We start from the raw sequence: 18,930 nt of genomic DNA on the forward strand, positions 1-18,930 counted from the left end.
ATTTTTCCTGAGGCAGCTCTGACCTCAGATTCTAACTCTCTGATCCCAGATGTCAGATATCAGATCCCAGATATCAGAGGCCTCTGCACATCTGATATTTTGAGTAGTTGACTAAAAGCTTCAGATTGATATATACAGAGACAGACAGACAGACAGACAGACAGTATCCTCTTTATTTCTTTCTATTCAAAGTATTTTTAGACTATTTTCCTCCCTCTCAAATTCCTAATAGACAAACCCAGGAACTCTCTGGTTTCATGTAAAATGGGAGCCCCTAGCTGTCCTAGGAGAGGTGGTGTGTGCTGCTGGGGTCTGGACCCTTTAGCCTCGTCAAGAGGCTGCTGAACTCACCTTGGCTGCCTCAGAGATGCTGCTTCTCTTCATAGCTGTACAACCTTGAGGGTTATTTCGGTCCCCTTGGTTTTTCCATTGGAAATTACCCCTATAGCAACTTATCTCTAAAGACACCTGTCACCAGTTCCTTCCCTCCCTGTCTGTGTCTGCCACTCCTGCTCTGAGGAGTCTCGTCCATCTGGGCTGGGCTGTGGCTGTTTGACATCCAGGGCAGTGAGGCTTTGGAAGACTCCAGTACCACCACCCTCTGATTCCCACTGCATGAGAGGCCATGCTCCACAGGTCGTAGGACCATGTGAAATTAAACAAATGGTTGTTTTAAGTCAGACTTAAAAGAATATATTTATTTATTTATGCATACAAGAACTGGGGTGTAGGCCAGGGGTGCGGGGTTGGGGGTGGTGAGAGGATTCACCAGAGACAGAGTGGGGAACAGGACGGCAGATTGACTGAAATACTCTGCTGAGAGGAGCGGTGGATGAGACGGCAGAGGTCTGCAGAGAAGATAACAGCTCTAAACATTGAGGAGCACAATAATGAAGGCTAGCTCACAGTCTTTGCATGAGGTCAAATGAGCTAATAGTTATTAGATGCTTAAAGCAGTGTCTACTAATGCTATTTGCCACAGAAGAGCATGTTAAATAAAAAAAAAATTGATGACCCGGGACTGTGAGGGTACTGGGGTCCAAGCTGATGATTACTCATTTTGAGGAAAACAAGCAAGCAGTTGCTGCTGATTCAGGCCTTGGTATTCCAAAAAAATAAGCATAGTCACCAGCTGGCGATGGTGAAAACAGTGTCCTGAAAACAATCAGCCTTAGGTTGTCCTGTCTGTCTGCCTGGGCAAGGCCCCCAACTTCTGTGCCTCACCACTGCTTTCAAATAAAGAAAGTCAACAATGTTACCACAATAGAACTGTTGGGAGGGGCGTGTGAGAAAAGTACTTGTGAAAGTACTTTAAGGAATACAGATCTGTGGGCTTTCCCTGAGACAATGATGACACTCCATTCCTGTCAGTCTCTCAGACATGCCATCTCTACTGCCTTAAACTAGTCCCAGGCTCCATAGTCCTTGGCTACAGTTTCCAATACTCTCAACTCCCCCACTTCATCTTCTTGTATCCTGCCTCATGCTCTGGAATCCTGGTCCCCACTTACTTATCCTTTCCTCCCCACCATAACTCAGATTCTTGAAACGAATCCCGACTCACTGCCCTCATACCGCTCCAGTATCTGCTGCCAGCTCCCACCCGCGCCTCTACATCGCAGTGACTCTTGCTGAGATCACCCACTGAGTCACTGGAGCAGGTTAGTGCCAGCTCTTGTGAGTCCACTAGGTGCTTCTCTTCCCAGGTCCATGTTAGTGCTGCCATGTTGGCAGCTTAAAGCTACCCATGGCCGCAGTATTTACAGCATGGAAATTGGCAAACACTCTAAACCAGTGCCTTCCCCTGTCCCAAGAGCTGGTTGCTAAAGGTGGTTGACCAGCTAACAGTTACGGAACTTCTAACTGTTGAGTGCAAAAAGACACTTTCTAGACTTTTCTTTGTTGGTTTTATCTCAGTATGCTGCCTTTTCTTCAATTTTCCCTCCTACTTTTCTGGTCCTCTCTCTGCTTTTGTCTCTTCTATAATCTTTCATGTAACTCATCTTTCACCTACAGGTGTTTTCTGGCATTGTTTTCACTCTGTGTATAAACTTCCTAGAGGACATCTTGTATTCTTAGTTTCAACAGTTTTTAAAACCGTTATTAACCCTTCCCTATCTTCCATGATCTGTACCAGTTCAGTGTCAAAGTCTAATTTTCTTAGATAGCTTAGATAGCTGGCAAATTCTTCTCTCAATCTTCACCACCAATACATAATCGAAGCTGATATTGTAACAGGGTGCTCCCCTTAGGGAACCTGGAACTTCCCTTTTTCCTAGGGACCACCCTGTTACAATATCACCACCGCAATGGTGTCCTCACTGCTCTCCATGTGGATTTTAGTGTCATCTGAGCTATTCTCTTGCAGGTAGGCCCCAGTGAATTTTTCACAATGCAAAACTGATAAACCTCTATTTTCTTGTCCCAACCTACTCTAAGCCATTCAGTGACTTTCTGTTGCTTTTAGTATAAAATCCAAAGCCTTAGCACAGACAGGAAAGCTCTGCATGTTACAGCTCTGCCCTCCAGTGGCAGCTCAAATCTGACAGTCTGGCCATCTCTGCTTTCCCACAGACGTGGAGAACAGACTGAGGCACATACTATTCCCTCCATCTGAAATCCCTCCCCTTTTCAACGCTTACTCATCCTAGCCTCCGCTCAAAAGTTACTTTCAAGGATGACTTCCCTCGAATCTCCAGGTCAGATGTCCTGAAAATACCAGACAGCAATTCTTCACAGCAATTATCCCTGTTGTTATTCTTTAGCCATTTGTGTTCCTTGCTAGAATATAAGCTCCAGGGCTTGTGGTCAGTCTCTCTTCAGAATGTCCGCTCCACAGATGTTTGGTGGTGGTTTCACCCAATTGTTCAGTTTCACATCTTGGAATCATTCCTGCCTCTTTTATTTTCCTCACAAATCGATCAGCTACATCTCCATGTACATCCACTCTTTCAGCCAGATAGCATGTGCCTCCTGTTGGAAGTACAGAACCAACCGAGGAGGCGTCTTCTACTTCTCAGATTATGAGAGTCTCTTCAGGATCAGCAATGTATTTTATTAGAAAATAAATTGCAAAGGGGAAAAAAAAAGATCAAAGGTAAACCTATAGATTAAAAGACACTTGGTTATAGCAACCAATTACTGTTGTGTGACATTTTTTTTTGTGTGTGGCATTTAGACTCTGATTTAAATAATAAGAAAATTATGATCATAAAACAATCACAAATTTTAAATGATGGAGATAAGGAACTATTAATTTTTTAGATGTGATGATCTAGTTATATTAAAACATTTTAAAAAATGCACAGTGAAATATTTACTGATGACATAAGTCTGGAATCTGTTTCAAAACAATAGAGAAGGGAAGTGAGTGAAGGTATAGATAAAGCGAAGTTGTCTACAATTGTTCTAATTGGATGGTGGGTACACTGGGGTTCATTAGCCTATTCTTTTACATGTTGGAAAACTTTCTTTGAAAAGATTTAAAAAAATATCCAGAATGTGACCTATTCTTACCATTTTTACTACTCCCAACCTGTTCAAGCCCTGAGATCTCTCAGCTGGCCTATACCAGCCTCCTGATACCACCCACATCCTTGCCTACCCTGCCTTTTCTTCACTACATAGCAGCAAGGGACCCTCTAGACACAACAGATCCCTTTGTATAAACCCTTCATCAGCTTCTCATTTCACCTGGAGCTTGTGGTATAGCTCTCTGTCCTCACCTCCTACATTCAGTCCCTCAACTGCTTCCCCATCACCCTTCTGCCATTAGGACAGACAGCCCTGGCTAGATCTCAGGTGCCTCTCCTGGCTAACAACTTCCATGTCAAGTGTTAAGCTCTTGAGGACAATCCACACTCATCTGTGGTTCCTTTGTTTCTGTGACTCTTACCTGGAGGACCTGCCCCCCACCTGGAAGTCCAGGCTCTGACAGCCTCCACTCAATGCCTTTCTCTACTTTGTCTCTGAGCTTCTCAGCGCCAGGGCTTTGTTTTATTACTATCTACTGCCTCATCCATCTCTTCTACCACACTTAAGTTGCACAAAGGTGCAGATTCCACCTATTTCTGTAACCCTGGTATTGATAAAATGTCTGACTTTCAAAATTAAGTGTATCTGAATAAATAAATTAAGACTTCATGGAAGCATTAGTATCATGTAAGTAGCTTTCGATCTGTATGGACCAAAGTTGAACAGGAGTAACAATTATATAACTACATGGCAGTCATAACTTAGAATTATTGAAAAATGTGCTCGACTGCTCAGCAAAAGTCTACACAGTTATTTGTTATCTTCAAAATCAAAATGAAATAATAAAGAATTCAATCACATTTCTGTTATGTTCTTCCACTAGTAAATTTGGAGTGTTTAGATTTAAAAATTGCACCCAACATCAACTCACCTGTTTACTGATCATATTGCTTGAAGAATCGGGGTCAAAGGGGGCACTCTGGGGAGGAGGGGAGAAGTGTAAGGAGGCTGCTCCCTTCGGAGGGTGATTAACAGGTGGCCAAGATTTGGGAAGGGCAAGTTTTCAAGTACAGAGGAAACAGAAGTGGAAGAATTGTGGTTGCTGCAATGAGGAACTGACAGAGGCAGAGGGCGTCGAAGAAAATCAATCAATAGGGGATAAGAAAAGAGGAAAGTGAGCAACAGGGATGAAAATATCTGGGGAAATAAAAAGAATATGTACAAACAGGATTGCCTCGCATATTTTTTTTATGCTTTTAATAGTTACTTTCTCATTTGTTACAAGTTCTTTCATTATTAGATCTTTTGCTGTGTCAGATAATGAAGTTAGCAGATAGCAGTTACCATTTTTTGGGGGGAGGGACTGGTTTGGATTGTTCTTCCAGTACAAAACTGATGCTACCTGCCAGTCACTACGAGGACTGGAAATCTGAGTTCTTTTCCCTGTACCAGTGATGGCTAGTGCTGCTGAACCCATTACTCCCTTTCCTGTTACCAATGGTTGGTCACTTTGTAACTAACTGCATGCATCTGACGGTAAGTAGTTAAGGTTAGAGACAGTCGGATGAAGCTGATCTTTTATATGCAAAAAATCACTGGTTTCTAATAGCATCATTATTTCCACTTCCTATTCTTAGAAATCTATAAATTCTTCAGAATTAACATTACAGGGCGTTTTAGCAATTTCCCAAGATACAAGAGAAACCAAATGCCCTATAGTGAGCTCTAAGTAAATTCGTGGTCAATCGGGGAGGCAAGACTAACACGCCTTCTGCTTTTAAGCTGACTCCACAGCTGCTACCCGCCCCCCTCCCACAACCATGTTCCCATAAAGCTGCGACTTTGTCAGGTCTCTCTCCTCACTCTCGGTGGTTCAGTTTACGTTAAAGCATTTTTGCCTGAGGCATGGAGAAGGAACAAAAAACGTGGAGGCAGGCCATCCTGCCCTGGAATGCTGGCTCTGCCTGCCTGTGGTATCTTCTCAGTCACTGTTCCATGTGGATAATGCAGTCTACCTCCCAAGATTGTTTGGGGAGTACTGAATGGCAACGGCCGTGGAAAGGACGCTGCCAAATACCTGGTACTAGTAAATGTAACCTGTTTCCTGCGGATGCGTGGAGCAGAATGCTTGTGGTACTCCCTGACTGAGGATAACACGAAATCGTAAGAACATGTCAATTGCTATTTTCGTTTTTTTTTTCAATATCATATTCCATTTGAGTCCTAAGTACATAAGTAGATACCATGGAATGCAACAAGAAACAGGAACATACTGAACGAATAATATGTGAAACAATGCTGTGACCCACACAGATGGAATACCTGCTTGGCTGCACAAAAGAATTAACATTCAAACAGTTAAAAAGAGACTTTACATAGGAATAAGCTATTTTAATCAAGCAAAAACAAATTTATAGTCATTATTTCTAAAAATAAAATTAGACTTTCCAACCCTTGACATCTGCATTTAATAATATCTTCTAACCAAAATACAGATGCTAAAACAGCAAATTACAATGTATCTTGTACAGCATACAGTATGTTCACTGCTTACACTTACTTGAACTCTAGTTGGTCATTATGTACTCAATGCATACTTAAACATCACTCATAATAAAATTTTCACAATTAACAAAAAGTGTGACAAGGCTGTCTTAAAACGGCTCTGCTATAAATTGTATAGAATATACAGAATTACAAAGTCAAGTATTTTTTTATCAAAATATACACCCCTCCCTGAAACTAACACAAGCTATCAACATTTTAAATGAATGATACAATTATAGAAAATATTTGCAAAATTATTTTTTCATGTATAAATATTCTGCCATATTTACTTTGGTCTAGAATTATCAGCATACAAGTCCACTTAAAAAATATCCACATATAAGGGCTGGGAGACATCACTACATGTAATAATTTTATATCTGAAGTTACCCCAAATCAAAATGACTAAAATACACAGTAATCTCCTTGATTCATAATTCTAATTGAGATAAACAAATTAGTAGATGACAGGATTGCTTAGTCAAGATCTTAATTATCAATTCAAAAATGGTCTTTGTAAGCCCTTTGTGACTATCTTTTAAACAAAACCCAAATGAATAGTGCAGGTATACATATCTACAATGTATAAAGTGAAATTGAATTTGCTTGCATGTCCCCGTTTTCCTCTACTATATAATACTGTATGTAAGTAAAAGTAGATGAACAAAAGATAAATGCAGATACATATGGGGGTTATTTAACAGCAAAATACTACAAGTATAAAAAAGTCAGCTCTGATCAAGTCCTTTTCTGAGCATTTAAATGCTTTCTTGCTGACTCAAATTCATATTAAGTCTTCTTTATGGAGACATCACCACACGTGGAGAGAGAATCTGCAGTCTTTGAGCTTCTTGTTCATAACAATAACCTAGCAACCATGGAAACCTTGGGTTTCCATCTATCAACGCTCATTAGTATTAATGATCCTGACTCCCCTGAAACTGGTTTTGGATTCTGCCCATACCAGGGATCAAAGGGTAGAAAAGTCTTTTCTCTCCCACCTGTTCTGACAGTTTTAAAAGAACCATGAGTTCCCATGAACCTAGTTCACGTTCTAGATCTCCTACAGGACAAGTAGACTCTGTGGGCAATGTTGACGGTCTGGGTCAATGTAAAAGAACAATTAAGAACTTAAGTGGGTTTTAGCAAGGAGACTAGGCATCTGCAAACATGAATTCAGACAAGGGTTTGGATACGTTTCTGAGCCTAAAAAGAAAGGGCTAGAGCCTTGTCATTCCACATTCTGTGTTTCCACCCCTAAAACAAAGCAAGGAATATTGTCGTTCCTCTTGCCCACTCAAATCATTGAAAGGCAGGGTTGGGGGTGCTGCTGTGGTCCTCTTTTTTTGTACTAGTGTGTACTTGTGGGCTGCATCATCTCCAGGAAGGTTAATAATTGTAGGGATTAGGCTTTCTCTCACTTTCAAGTACCTTGGAATTTACCTCTATGTGCATGCCTTACACTAAATTTCCTGGGATACTCCTTTAGTGAAATGGGAGAAATTAGGTTTTACTCGTATTCTAGACTGATTAAGTCTGTCTGAAGTACACCCCCACATCCACAGCCTTGGGGTGAATGGAAGGAAGACTGTAAAGAGCTTCAGAAGAATTTGACCTGTCTTCATTTTCTACAGTGAGGACATTACAAAGTAAAATACATACAGGAAATTACAGGTAAATCCTGGGAAGGCTTTTCCCCATAGATAAGGCATGACCTAGCTCTCCGTGACTTGAATAGATCAGTTCTAACAACAACTCAGCCATAACTTCAAGAGAACAGCATTCCATCTACAAGGGTACACATGCTCAAGTCATATTCAAAATGTTTTCTACTGACTTTTACATCAGTGCTCCTTATTTGCAGATCTATTGCTCATCATTAAAATTCTCTACAGGGGAAATAAACAGTTAAAAGTTATAGTGATTTATATATGTATTTTACAATGTCTGTGTTGCAGAAAAGTAGTTCTAGATAACGCATGGATATCCTACTTAGATTACTCATTTCACACATATTTTCAGCTATAGTAAGTATTTCATATGTATCCATTAATTGAAACAATTTTAACAGTGCAGAGCTGGATGGGAATAATGACTATCATTGCTCATTTACCTTTTAACATATTTATGAAGATGACATTTTCATGATATCTGACCCTTATTTTCTCCAGTGACTAAAGACAGTTCAGCAGCCAGTTCCTATTAGCACTTACTAGAAAGTTTTAAATTAGACAAAAATTAAACTTTTTTCACTGGCAGAAATACCACAGCTAAGAACTTCATAAACTTTCACAAGATACTGGGGATATTGGAAGATTCAGCTATTTTGTTTTTTGTGCACTTTACATGAAATTAATGCTAAAACCTCAAAGTAGATTTCAGGGTTTTTTTTTTTTTCTGGAATTTTCACAAATGAAATTTTCTTTTTACATTTCACTCCTTCATGACTTAATGTGAACAAAACTAAACTAAAAACAAAAGAAAACTAAACGACGACGACGACGACAAACCAAAACCAAACCCACCAACTTGTATTTTTTGAAGATTTTTCGAAGTCTCGCCTCTCAACGCACATTTTCAACAATGGTTTGTACATTATCCTTTTGGTCATTGTCCTCGGAATCAACGAGATGTGGATTCTCCAGGGGACTCGAGTTTTCATGGCACATTTCACCTTCTGTTTTCTCCCGCTGACTTGGGTTTTTGAATAAGTGTTTCTTCTGGTGCATTCCAAGGGCAGCAGCTGTTTTGCAAATTTTGGGGCACTGGAAGCAGGCGTAGCCTTTCCCATTATGCTCCCGAATGTGTCTCTGCTCATGATTCCGTTTCGTGGAGAGATACAAAAAACTCTGAAAGCAGAACTGACAGTGGTAACGCTTTTCGCCAGTGTGGATCCGCTCGTGGATTTTGAGGGTCTCATTCAGAGTGAAGGCCTTGCTGCAGTACTGACAGATGAACTCCTTCACGCCCAGGTGGATGCGCTCGTGCTTCTGTAAGTTTCCTTGCACTGAGAAGCAGCGCCCGCAGGTCTTGCACTGGTACGGCTTCTCACCAGTGTGGCACCTCATGTGCATCTTGAGCGTGGAGGGGCTTTGGAACTGCTTGGCGCAGAGCTCACATGCATACGGCCTGGCAGTGAGGTGCCGGTGGGGCCTGCCTTGGCTCCCGGCCCCCGCGGCCTTTTCTCCGTCGCACAGTTCACACTGCAGCTTGGGCATCTCTTTGTTCTCCTCTTCCTCAAAGGCCTTCTCCTGAGGTGCCTTCCCCACGGCGCAGTCCAGTTCTGCTGGGTATTTACACTTATTCCCTGGGTTCTTGTTTTCATGTTCTTTCCTCCAGTTGACTTTCCTCATTTTTCTCAACTGTCTGGATTTCTTTTTGGGCTTGTAGTTGTAATAAGGGCGCCAGGGTTTGTCACTGGAATCCTGGTCACTTGCCTCGTCGAACATTTCGCTCATCTCCACACATTCAGATTGGCAGAGCCCGAGCGGGCTGTCTCTGTGGGTGCCCAAGTTGCTCTCCTGTGGCACAGTCTCTTCCTGCACTTGGTACTTGGGTCTCCTCCCTCTCTTATAGAACAATTTCGAGCCCAGGATATGCCTTTTCACAATGGCTTCATTCCCGATCTTCACGGTTATTTGGCAAAGGGGTGCCACGTTGCTATTTGTGGAGGTTCCGGGCAGAGCCGGCTTTGCGATGTAGGTTTCAATTTTGCTAGTTTCTTTAGCAGTATTTGTACTTTTGCTGACCGACCCTCCGGAATCAGCAACATATTTCGGCTCCTCTGGTGTCTCTCCCCTGCTACCTGGTGTGGTCTTCTTTTTCTCCTTGATGCCTTTGGGTCTGCTCACTACTCGACCCACTTTGTCTGGCTCAGGTTTGCTGTCATCTTTCAGGGGTGCACTGATGGGGGGCTCTGCGGGGCCTCTGAGGCTGTTGCTGGTCATGGCGGCCACGGTGTTGCTGTGCATTATGACGGATGAAAACTGGCTACTGTGCACGATGACTGAGGGTGCTGAGCCACTGTAGCTGATCACAGAGGCAGAGTTCTCACCGCTGGTGCCCAGAGACAAAGCAGGCACCTCTCCTGCCGGGAGGTCAGAACTGACAGCGTTTTCGGTGGAAGCCACGGACACCTCAGTTGAATAAAAGTTACTGTCAAGATCCATTTTCAGTGTCTCCTCTCCCCATTTGGTGCCCTCTGCGCTTGGTACATTGGCAGGAGTGGGTCTGTCCTGACAGGCAGTTTCCAATGGGATGGCTGGACTGCTGGTCAGTGTGCTCACACCGTCTTGGAAATTCAGTGCTGGCAACTCAGAGCTGTGGGGAGCCTGAATGACATAGGTACCAGGGGCAGACTCACTCAGCTGACTGTTTTCTCGAGCATTTTCATAAGAAGAATTTCGATAGCTCTTATAAGGAGCCCTCTTGCATTTCATTGGCAGGAGCCTGTATAGTTTATATGGATAGACACTAGGCTTCAAGCCTCCATTTGCTGTTTTTTTGCTGATGGAAAGTCTATGATCTATGGCGTGGAAAGACTTCTGATGGTTTTTGAGTATATAGTAGGTCATGAAAGTTTCAAGGCAGAAAATGCACTGATACCGCCTTTCTCCCGTATGCCAAATTTCATGTCTTGTCCTGTATTCAGCCAATGCAAATACTTTGTTGCAGTAATGGCAAGGGTATGTTCTTCTCCATGAGTGGACGTTTGCATGTCTTCGGAGGCTGGATAATGTCACGTAACTACGTTTGCATACAACGCAACTGTAGAGCATCTGCCCATTAACAAATTTAACCATGTGGTCTGCTTCTGGCAAGGTACTTCCAGTACTGGAAAATTCACCAATCCTATTTTCAGATAATAGAGACTCTGGACCTGTGAATGAACCTCCATTCTGTCCAATGGTAGGATAGTTTTCCAAAAAGCGCTGGTTCCCTCCAGGAATGGGCATGTGGCTTGACCTCATACAGATCTGCTCATGACGATCCAACCTGTTCAGGGTGCTGAACTGTTTGTTACAATACTTGCACACCAAGGGCTCCTGTGTTGGCTTGTGAAGCTGCATGTGAGCATTGAGCAAAGCACTACTGTCAAAGGACTTAGAGCAGCAGCTACAGTTGTAAACGAGAGGCGGAATCTCTGCAGCTGGCGGCCCGGGGGAGTCAGAGGGCTTATTTTCATCTTCCCTGGGAAGATGGACGTCTCCTTCATTGCTGGGAGGTTTGGAACAAGAAAGGTCGGTAGGTGGCTCGGGACTCTGCTCGTGATTCGTCTCTAAGTTGGCTACTGGAGCAGGTGGTATATTTTCTGCACTTGACTCAGAATCCTGAGGACCGGCGGAGAGTGTCTTTGGCTTTCGGCATGTTTTCGGTTTCGCTGCAAGAGTTTCACAAGTTTCTTTCCCTGTTTTAGCAGGCGTGCTGCTGTCGTGCTCATGTGCTGGCTGGCTTCTGTAAGCCTCAGTCACAGAAGAGACGGCATAGGAGTGCTCTGCCAGGGTCCGCACGGGCTCCGCCTCGTGGCAGCCGTCTGTCCGCTCTAGGCAGAGGCTCGAGGTTCTCATGGAGTCAGAGACCTTTTTGAAGCTTGCCCTCAAGTCCAGTGGAGAAAACATGTTATTACTATTTTCCGTTTCGATGATGGAAAACGCATTTGTGATCCTTGGCCCATTCGTGATGGCTGGTTCTTCGTGCCTTTTTTCATTTTTTTCTTCTTTGACCACTCCCTTTTCAGTAATGCAGAATACATAGGGACCTGGGGAATTGGAGAAATTGCGATCGGTGAGATCTTCCAAAAAGGATATTCCCAGCTTCTTTCCTGCAGCTGCAAGATCAGTGACCGTTTCCTGTCTCTTGACGACAACCGTGGAGCTGTAGATATAATTAAGGATTTCTGTAAACACTTCAGCTTTGAGATCATCCAGTTCCAGGACATGGCTGGAAATACAGATTGTATGGCTCCAAAAGATATTTTTGAAATACAGGCTTGAAGCAGCCAGGACGTTACTGTGGGCTTTAAATTTGGTGTCTTCCACAATGATAGTGACATCACATAAAATGCCCCTAATGCGTTGCTCATTCAAGATGGAGAGCACTGTGTCGCTGTGAAAGTCGTCCTTGAGGTCCCTGGAAAGGGACATGACTGTCATCTGAAACAAAAGGAGAGAAGGTCAGAGACTTTTCTACATGTAACTTCTTTGCTAGTAAGCTATTTTTAATTTCTTTGAAAAACTTTTCTATGAAAATATAGGTTTGTAAAAAAGACATTTATTTGGGGCCCTCCCTGGTGGCACAACGGGTTAAAGTGCGGCACTATGAAGCTATTAACAGCTACTACAGCACAAGTTCGATCTCCAGGCAGGGAGATGACCCACATGGTGTGGCAGTAGTGTACTTTCTCAGTCTACCTGTTTTGCTCCCCATTGTCTCTGGTGAATCCTCTCACCGTCCCCCCCCCACTTGTGGTCTATACCCCAGTTCTGTATGCATAAGTAAATAAATTTTTAAAAAAGAGAACTGGGGTGCACATCAGAGTTATGTGTATGTATATGTGTGCGAGGATTCACCAGAGACAGATTGGGGAGCAGAACGGGCAGATCTGCTGAAATACACTGCTGAAGGGAACAGTGGGAGAGACAGGAGAGGTCTCCTGTGTCATCTCTGGGTTAGCTCCTTTGAAAGTCTGTCTGTTCTGCTCCCCACTCAGTTTCTGGTGAATCTTCTTACCCCCCCCCACTTCTGGCCTGTACCCCAGTTCTGTTTGCATAAATAAATAAATATTAAAAAAAAAAAGACAGGATTGAACTCAAGTCCTTGTGGTGAGAGCGCTGAGACTTGACCCCTTTGCCACCAGTGAGGCACCCTGAAAATACAGTTTTTTTTTTATCTCCCTCTGTGGTCACTCCCAAGACTTGAAGCCAACATTAGAAGCTAAATCATATTTCACTCCAGTCTGCTTCTCATGCCATTGCTAATAGTTGTTATAGTTGGAAATCCTCCCAGAACTCTTAGCTCTTCTTTTTCCAATTTTGTAGTTATATGTGTGTGTGTGTGTGTGTGTGTGTGTGTGTGTTTAAATTTGCAAGGAGAAAGGTGCACTTTCCCCCAAATGTGAAGGGTCTCATCCTCTCTCACACCTGCTGCACTGAATTCTGAGCTGGGCAGTACCATCATCTTGCGGCCAGTCTCCTCCCTATTGTCACAATAGACCTGATGAACCAGCCAAACATTGTTCATGGAACAGGAAAATGATTTCGAAAGGTTTTCCCCAAGTAAGCAGTGCTTGTATGTGAAGGCACTTTTTGCTCAAAGAGCTGGAACTGGAGTGGCCTAGGGCATGGCTGAGCGGTGTCTTCAGGGAGTCCCAGCCTGTGCAACCCAGTCCCACAAGGGGCGCCCTGCTCTCTGGGCTGGGGCCCTTTTGCGGACCCATCTCATTCTTCCTCTGATTTCCCCTGCATTTTGAGCCACACCAACTAGGGTTTTCAAAAGGAACTCTGAGGTACTAAAGGCAAACAAAAAGGAAATGAAACAAGAAGGAAAGGATGTTTCTGAGATTACAATACTGTGCCTTGTCAGATTTCTAAATTAGTACAATTTGAAGGCACAGTGATTCTTATTTTGGTCTGAAGATTTAATCTCATTTTTTTTTCAGAGCCCATTCTTGTTATTCTTTCTCTATGTAGAATATTTACAGAGGCCAGAGCATATGTTTGGGGATGGCCAGAGCATGACAACTTACAGTCTAGTGAAGGATAGTCAAAAGCAGCAGCTTTCATGCTCACCCTCAATAAGAAATACATGGTACACAGTGATGAAAGATACAAATGAAATTAAAAGTTACCCAAAGTATATATGATGCATTCTCTACTTTTATCTTTCATTTAAAAAATGCTAACAGCAAGTAAAGTTACTTTCATTGTATAACAGGTCACCCCTGCACCTGCAGTTAAAAAACAAAAACAAAAAACCCTCTTGCCAAAGGACACATTAACTAGCTATTCATTTGTTCTCTCTATCCCTTTAACAAGTGACATCCGGAAGGTCTTATGTTTTGATGATACTACTTTAACTCCCAGTGACAATGTTCTCCTCTACCTAAGGATTCGGATCATAAGCCCAGTTACTTCTGTGGGATTCTGATTTTTTTCTTCAGAAAGTTTAGGTAAGTATCTTCCTAGCTCTAGAGCATGCTATTTAACTCATGGCATTTATTTATCTGGAAAGACTAAATGGTCACATAAAGAACCTATTTTTATGTTTTTGTAATGCTACTCTAAAATGTCCTCATTATGTTATTTAGACTCTATTATATATGAATCTATTTGATAAATTCCTTTATCCCATTCAGCCATTAGAAGAGAGCATTTCTACTTAACATTCTTCAATTCAGAGCCCCCCACCTCCGCCCCCAGGTGGCGCACAGGGTTAAATTGCAGCACTAAGAATCTATCGCAGCCACTGTGACCTGTTTTGGATCCCCAGCCAGAGAGCTGACGCACATGACACAGCAGACCTCTCCTGACCCACCCACTGCTCCTTTCAGCAGTGTGCTTCAGTCCATCTGCCTGTTCTGTTCCCCACTCTGTCTCTGGTGAATCCTCTCACCCCCTGCAACTCTGGCCTGTACCCTTGTTCTGTTGTGCATAAATAAATATCTAAAAAATTCTTCAATTCATGTAAGAACATACTCACCATGCTTGCTTTAATTTTGAGACAGACGGACTTAGAACTAACTTTTGTCACTTGTTACCCCTACGGCCTGAGTTGCTGGCACGATACTGTCTCGCTTTATTTAACCTCAGTTCTATTCTCTTTACCCTGCCTTTCACTGTACTTCCACATTTCCCCCCTAAAAGTGTAGAAGAACTAAAAGTGAATTAGATGAAATAGAATCTTCGCGACGTCCTCTTGCCTCAGAAGGGAGAATGGGATGCCCTGAAGAGACCAGAGGGGCCATTCTCCACTGGATCCAGCATCAGTGACATACTTTATGGATGCTTTTTGCTTTCCTGGAAGACTCTCTGTTCTGGGTTCCACCTTCTCTCCTGGCCTATATATTCGTTTCCTGTTTGGCTTCTGTGAAGCCCATATATTATTTCAATTCTTTATCTGACCTGACTGGATCGTCTCAGACCTGGTAAAACACATGCTATCTGATTCCAAGGAGGTGGCTTCCATCTAGGCTTAGTTCTTTGCTAGGTCAACTATTTTTTCCTCGTACCTGAAGACTGCAGTCTCTTCCAGAACATTCCACTTCACAGCCCTCTGGTCCTCTTTCTAGGCTTAGCATTCCAAGGTGCACATGCCCTCTCCTGGCCCAGACAGACCCCAACTGGGAATTGTGACGCACTCTCTGCCAACAGAGAGACTCCACGATATATCTTCTTCTGGACCCTTTATTCTTCTCCCTCGAGCACCTGCCTGCCTGCCTGCCTGCCTGCCTGCCCCCCCCCCTCTCTCTCTAGCTTTCCTCCTCCCTGCTGCCTCCCCTCGCCCCCAGACTCCTATGGCAGTTGCTTAAATAGCATTCATTGACCAATCAGAGCATTGCTCACGTGTACAACAACCATATTTGGGCAGGACACACAACGAGCATACACTGATCACGCGGAAGCATTAACTTCCTTATACAGGCGGGTTTGGCTGCTGAATCATGGGGCTGGGGTCCTGGGCACCCCGACAGGGAATAAAGTATTTCTCCTTAAGTAATATATTCTTTAGGGCATCAGATTACAAGCCCTTCTTCTGTAGGGTCCTCTGATTCTCTCAGGTTTTTCAGTTAGGATATTTAGCCAAAGACTAGTTGTTAACACTTAATAATTAGTGTTTTGGTCATACGAACAGAATAACATATAAAACAGGAAAGGCCTCAAATGTCAGAAAATATCCAAAAAACATTTCAAACAACTCTGAAAACTCCAAGTATGATATCTCATGGGGCAGAAGTCCATTAAGAATCATAGTTACTAATTATCACCATGACTTGCCTTCTAGGTACCCATACAAAAAGCTGTATTTTCTTCCATTAAACATGTCACTATATACAAGCTAGAGTTACCAAGGAGCTCAGCATCCCAGAGAAGAAAGAGAACTACTACTAATGGGATTCCATCAGGGTAGGCCTTACACTAAAGGTACGTACCTGTACCTTTAGAAGATGAAGTGACAAGGCACTGTGGAATGCCTGGCACTGAACAATAATACAACAGTGTGTAAAGGGCATTCAGAGCAGAAGGTACACCGAGAGCAAAACAGTGGTAAAAGGGTACACTGTAGCTGGAGTCTGTGGGCCACGCCAGGGTGCGCTCCGTGTCCCGGTGTCCTCAGCCGTCCCAGCACGTGACAGGTCACAGCACGACTGTCGAATGAGGTTGGCTAGGAAAGGAGAGTCAGCGCACAGGAAGGACTCTAGAGGACTCTCCACAGCAAATATTATTGCAGGTAAGCAGGAGCTACTGAGAGCCACAATCAGTTTTGAATTTAAAAAATGACTCTGGCTGCAGCATGCTGGAAGCATGAAGGGGGCAGGCTGACTGCAGGCTGCGGTCTGGGCCAGGAGAGAAGGAGCTCACCTCCCAGATGTAGCGACGGTCTGGGGAGGAGAATATGTACCCCCCACCCCGGAAAGAATGTGGGATGATGGGGGGCAAGAAGGGACTTCAGAGTCCAGATACATTTTTATCCCTGTCTCCAATATTTATTTACATTTTACACTTTTACTTTTTTTTTCCCCTCATCTCAATTGTCCCCGCCGGTTTCCCATCACCAAGACACCCGTGTGCCATCACCATAATCCCATGCACTTCCCTCCCCCCCCCCCCGTTTTTTACCCCATTCCCCACTCCACCCCACAAAATGTCTCTGGTATATGGCTGTTCATTATTCTTGTTATTTTCTCGCCTGGTCCATTATACTCCTGCTATGAGTGAAACCATCCGGTATTTTTCTTTCTCTTTCTGGCTTATGTCGCTAAGCATGATCTTTTCCAGCTCCATCCAAGTTGCTGCAAAATACATGTGTTTCTCTTTTTTGGTTGCCCCTTTCTCCAATATTTATATGTTAAGTTCATGGCATCAGGCTAAATGCTATAGGAAGACAAAAGTTACTTCCTCCTTGAACAAATGCTGACTAAATACTGACTAACCTAGTTATATATTAACAATTACCGGGGTAACTTTCAAACTATACAGATTTACAGATCCCCCCTGAGGTTCTGATTTAGAACAGTTGAGGTAAGACCCTAGAATAGATGTGTATTTGTATATTTCTATTTATTTAGTAATAAGGAATGAATCTATACCTTATTCCACTTTTCAGGTTTGACACTAAAATATTAAAACCAGTGCTATCAGAGAGATGAATAATTCTGCCCCTAAGGCTTATGGTGTCGCAGGGAAATAAGAGATGATTATGAAACGTGGCAAAGGAAAGCCACCTGGAAGACGGACAGGTTGGGGCACACTGGAAGGAGGCTGTGGACATCTGGAGGTTGGCTTAGGAATGGGTGTGCAAGAAGGCAGAGGAAGAGGCTAGGAAGGCCGTGAGGGAGAAAGGGACATATACTGATCTGGACAGGGAGAACCTAACTCTGCAGACAGGGACAAAGGACGGAAAGGGGCTGTCAGAGGCACAGAGTAAGTTTTTGTCCTCAGTTTATCATCAAGGAGTAAATGTAACAGTCTGAAATAAATGCAAATGCAATCTGCAAATGCAAACCAGAAAAGCAGCTAAAGTTATAAAAAAAGGCAAAGTCAAATCTTCAGATGCCGGCACCCATCACCCCACATCACTGTGTCACAAACAGCCTCTAGGCCATAATCACCTCATGACTGCAGAAAGTGCCACCGCTTCTGCAGCCATATTCTACCTTTATAAAGAGCAACAAAGAAACAAGATCCAAGTCTGTAGTTCAGAGGGGACCCCTGCTTGTCTGGGGACAAATCTAGTCCTACAAATGTAGTTTAACCCATGTGGTCTTTAGAACCATGTTTTTGAAAAGCTGAGCTGATAGTGAGAAGAAGTCAGTTTTAACTAAAAATTACTATACCTTTTCACAAAACATAGGAAGACAAGGCAGCTCAGATTGCTGCCTGCCAGGCAGGAGGGACGGTGCAGTGCAGCTGTGCCCCTGGATCCTATGACCCACATGCACCTGCTGCCTGCCCAAGCACTGGCCAGGCACCAGGCAAGTGCTCTCAGCAACGTGACTCCCAGGCGCCTGTAGCCAGTTCGGTTTGTGCAACTAACAAGAACAATAAGTTAGGTAACCTTCGGCCCACAGGTGTTACCAGATGTATACACTTCAAGCATATTCCCCAAGGTAAAATTAAGGCTTAAAATATCTGTGTGTGAGCCTGAGGGTGTGTGGGGTAGTTATTCTCTCCAAAAGAAGCATCCTTTGACATAAAAAGATAACAGGCTCTCCTCCACTATATTTCTTTACAAAGAGTTACTCCAACGGAAGCCTTAGGAGCTCCTGCCAGGGCTCAGTCCACAAGGGATTTCAGAAAAAGAAATATGAACTGGAAAGTAGATTTAATTTACATGTAACTTTCCAAACTGTTTTCTGAAAAGCAAATTCATGCACTATTCTCAATAGTATTGCCAAGATAGAATAGGCTGGAAAGACGTGATAGCTGCAAAAATATAAGTGAGCTATTATCTTTTTAAAAGTAAATAATTTAATAGTAATTTGAAAAAGTAGAGATAACCATGTTCATCTAACTTATTACTGTTTTCTCAAGTTTATAATTTAGCCATAATATCTTTTATCACATACTTTATAAACAGATAAATACCAGGTGCACATATTTATATGTTTGTACACAAAATGAATGGCTAATGTAAATATATTTTAAAAGGACATAATATAAGGGTGAACATATAATTAGCTCAAACAGGATG

General features: G+C 43.0%; 1 protein-coding gene across 3 annotated transcripts in view; it reads right to left on the reverse strand.

Annotated features, from left to right (window-relative positions):
• Positions 1 to 8,573: 8,573 nt before the first annotated feature.
• The window catches only part of ZBTB38 (zinc finger and BTB domain containing 38), a 71,429-nt gene continuing 61,072 nt past the window's right edge, over positions 8,574 to 18,930 (reverse strand). For all 3 annotated transcript variants that reach the window (XM_012724877.1, XM_012724876.1, XM_004682150.2), the window contains one exon: positions 8,574 to 12,173. In XM_012724877.1, coding sequence (XP_012580331.1) covers positions 8,586 to 12,173 — 3,588 coding nt within the window. In that variant the 3' untranslated portion in view covers positions 8,574 to 8,585. The remainder of the gene's footprint in view (positions 12,174 to 18,930) is intronic.

Source organism: Condylura cristata, unplaced genomic scaffold (assembly GCF_000260355.1).
Source record: "Condylura cristata isolate star-nosed mole 26May11 unplaced genomic scaffold, ConCri1.0 scaffold00014, whole genome shotgun sequence".
NCBI classification, from domain to species: domain Eukaryota; kingdom Metazoa; phylum Chordata; class Mammalia; order Eulipotyphla; family Talpidae; genus Condylura; species Condylura cristata.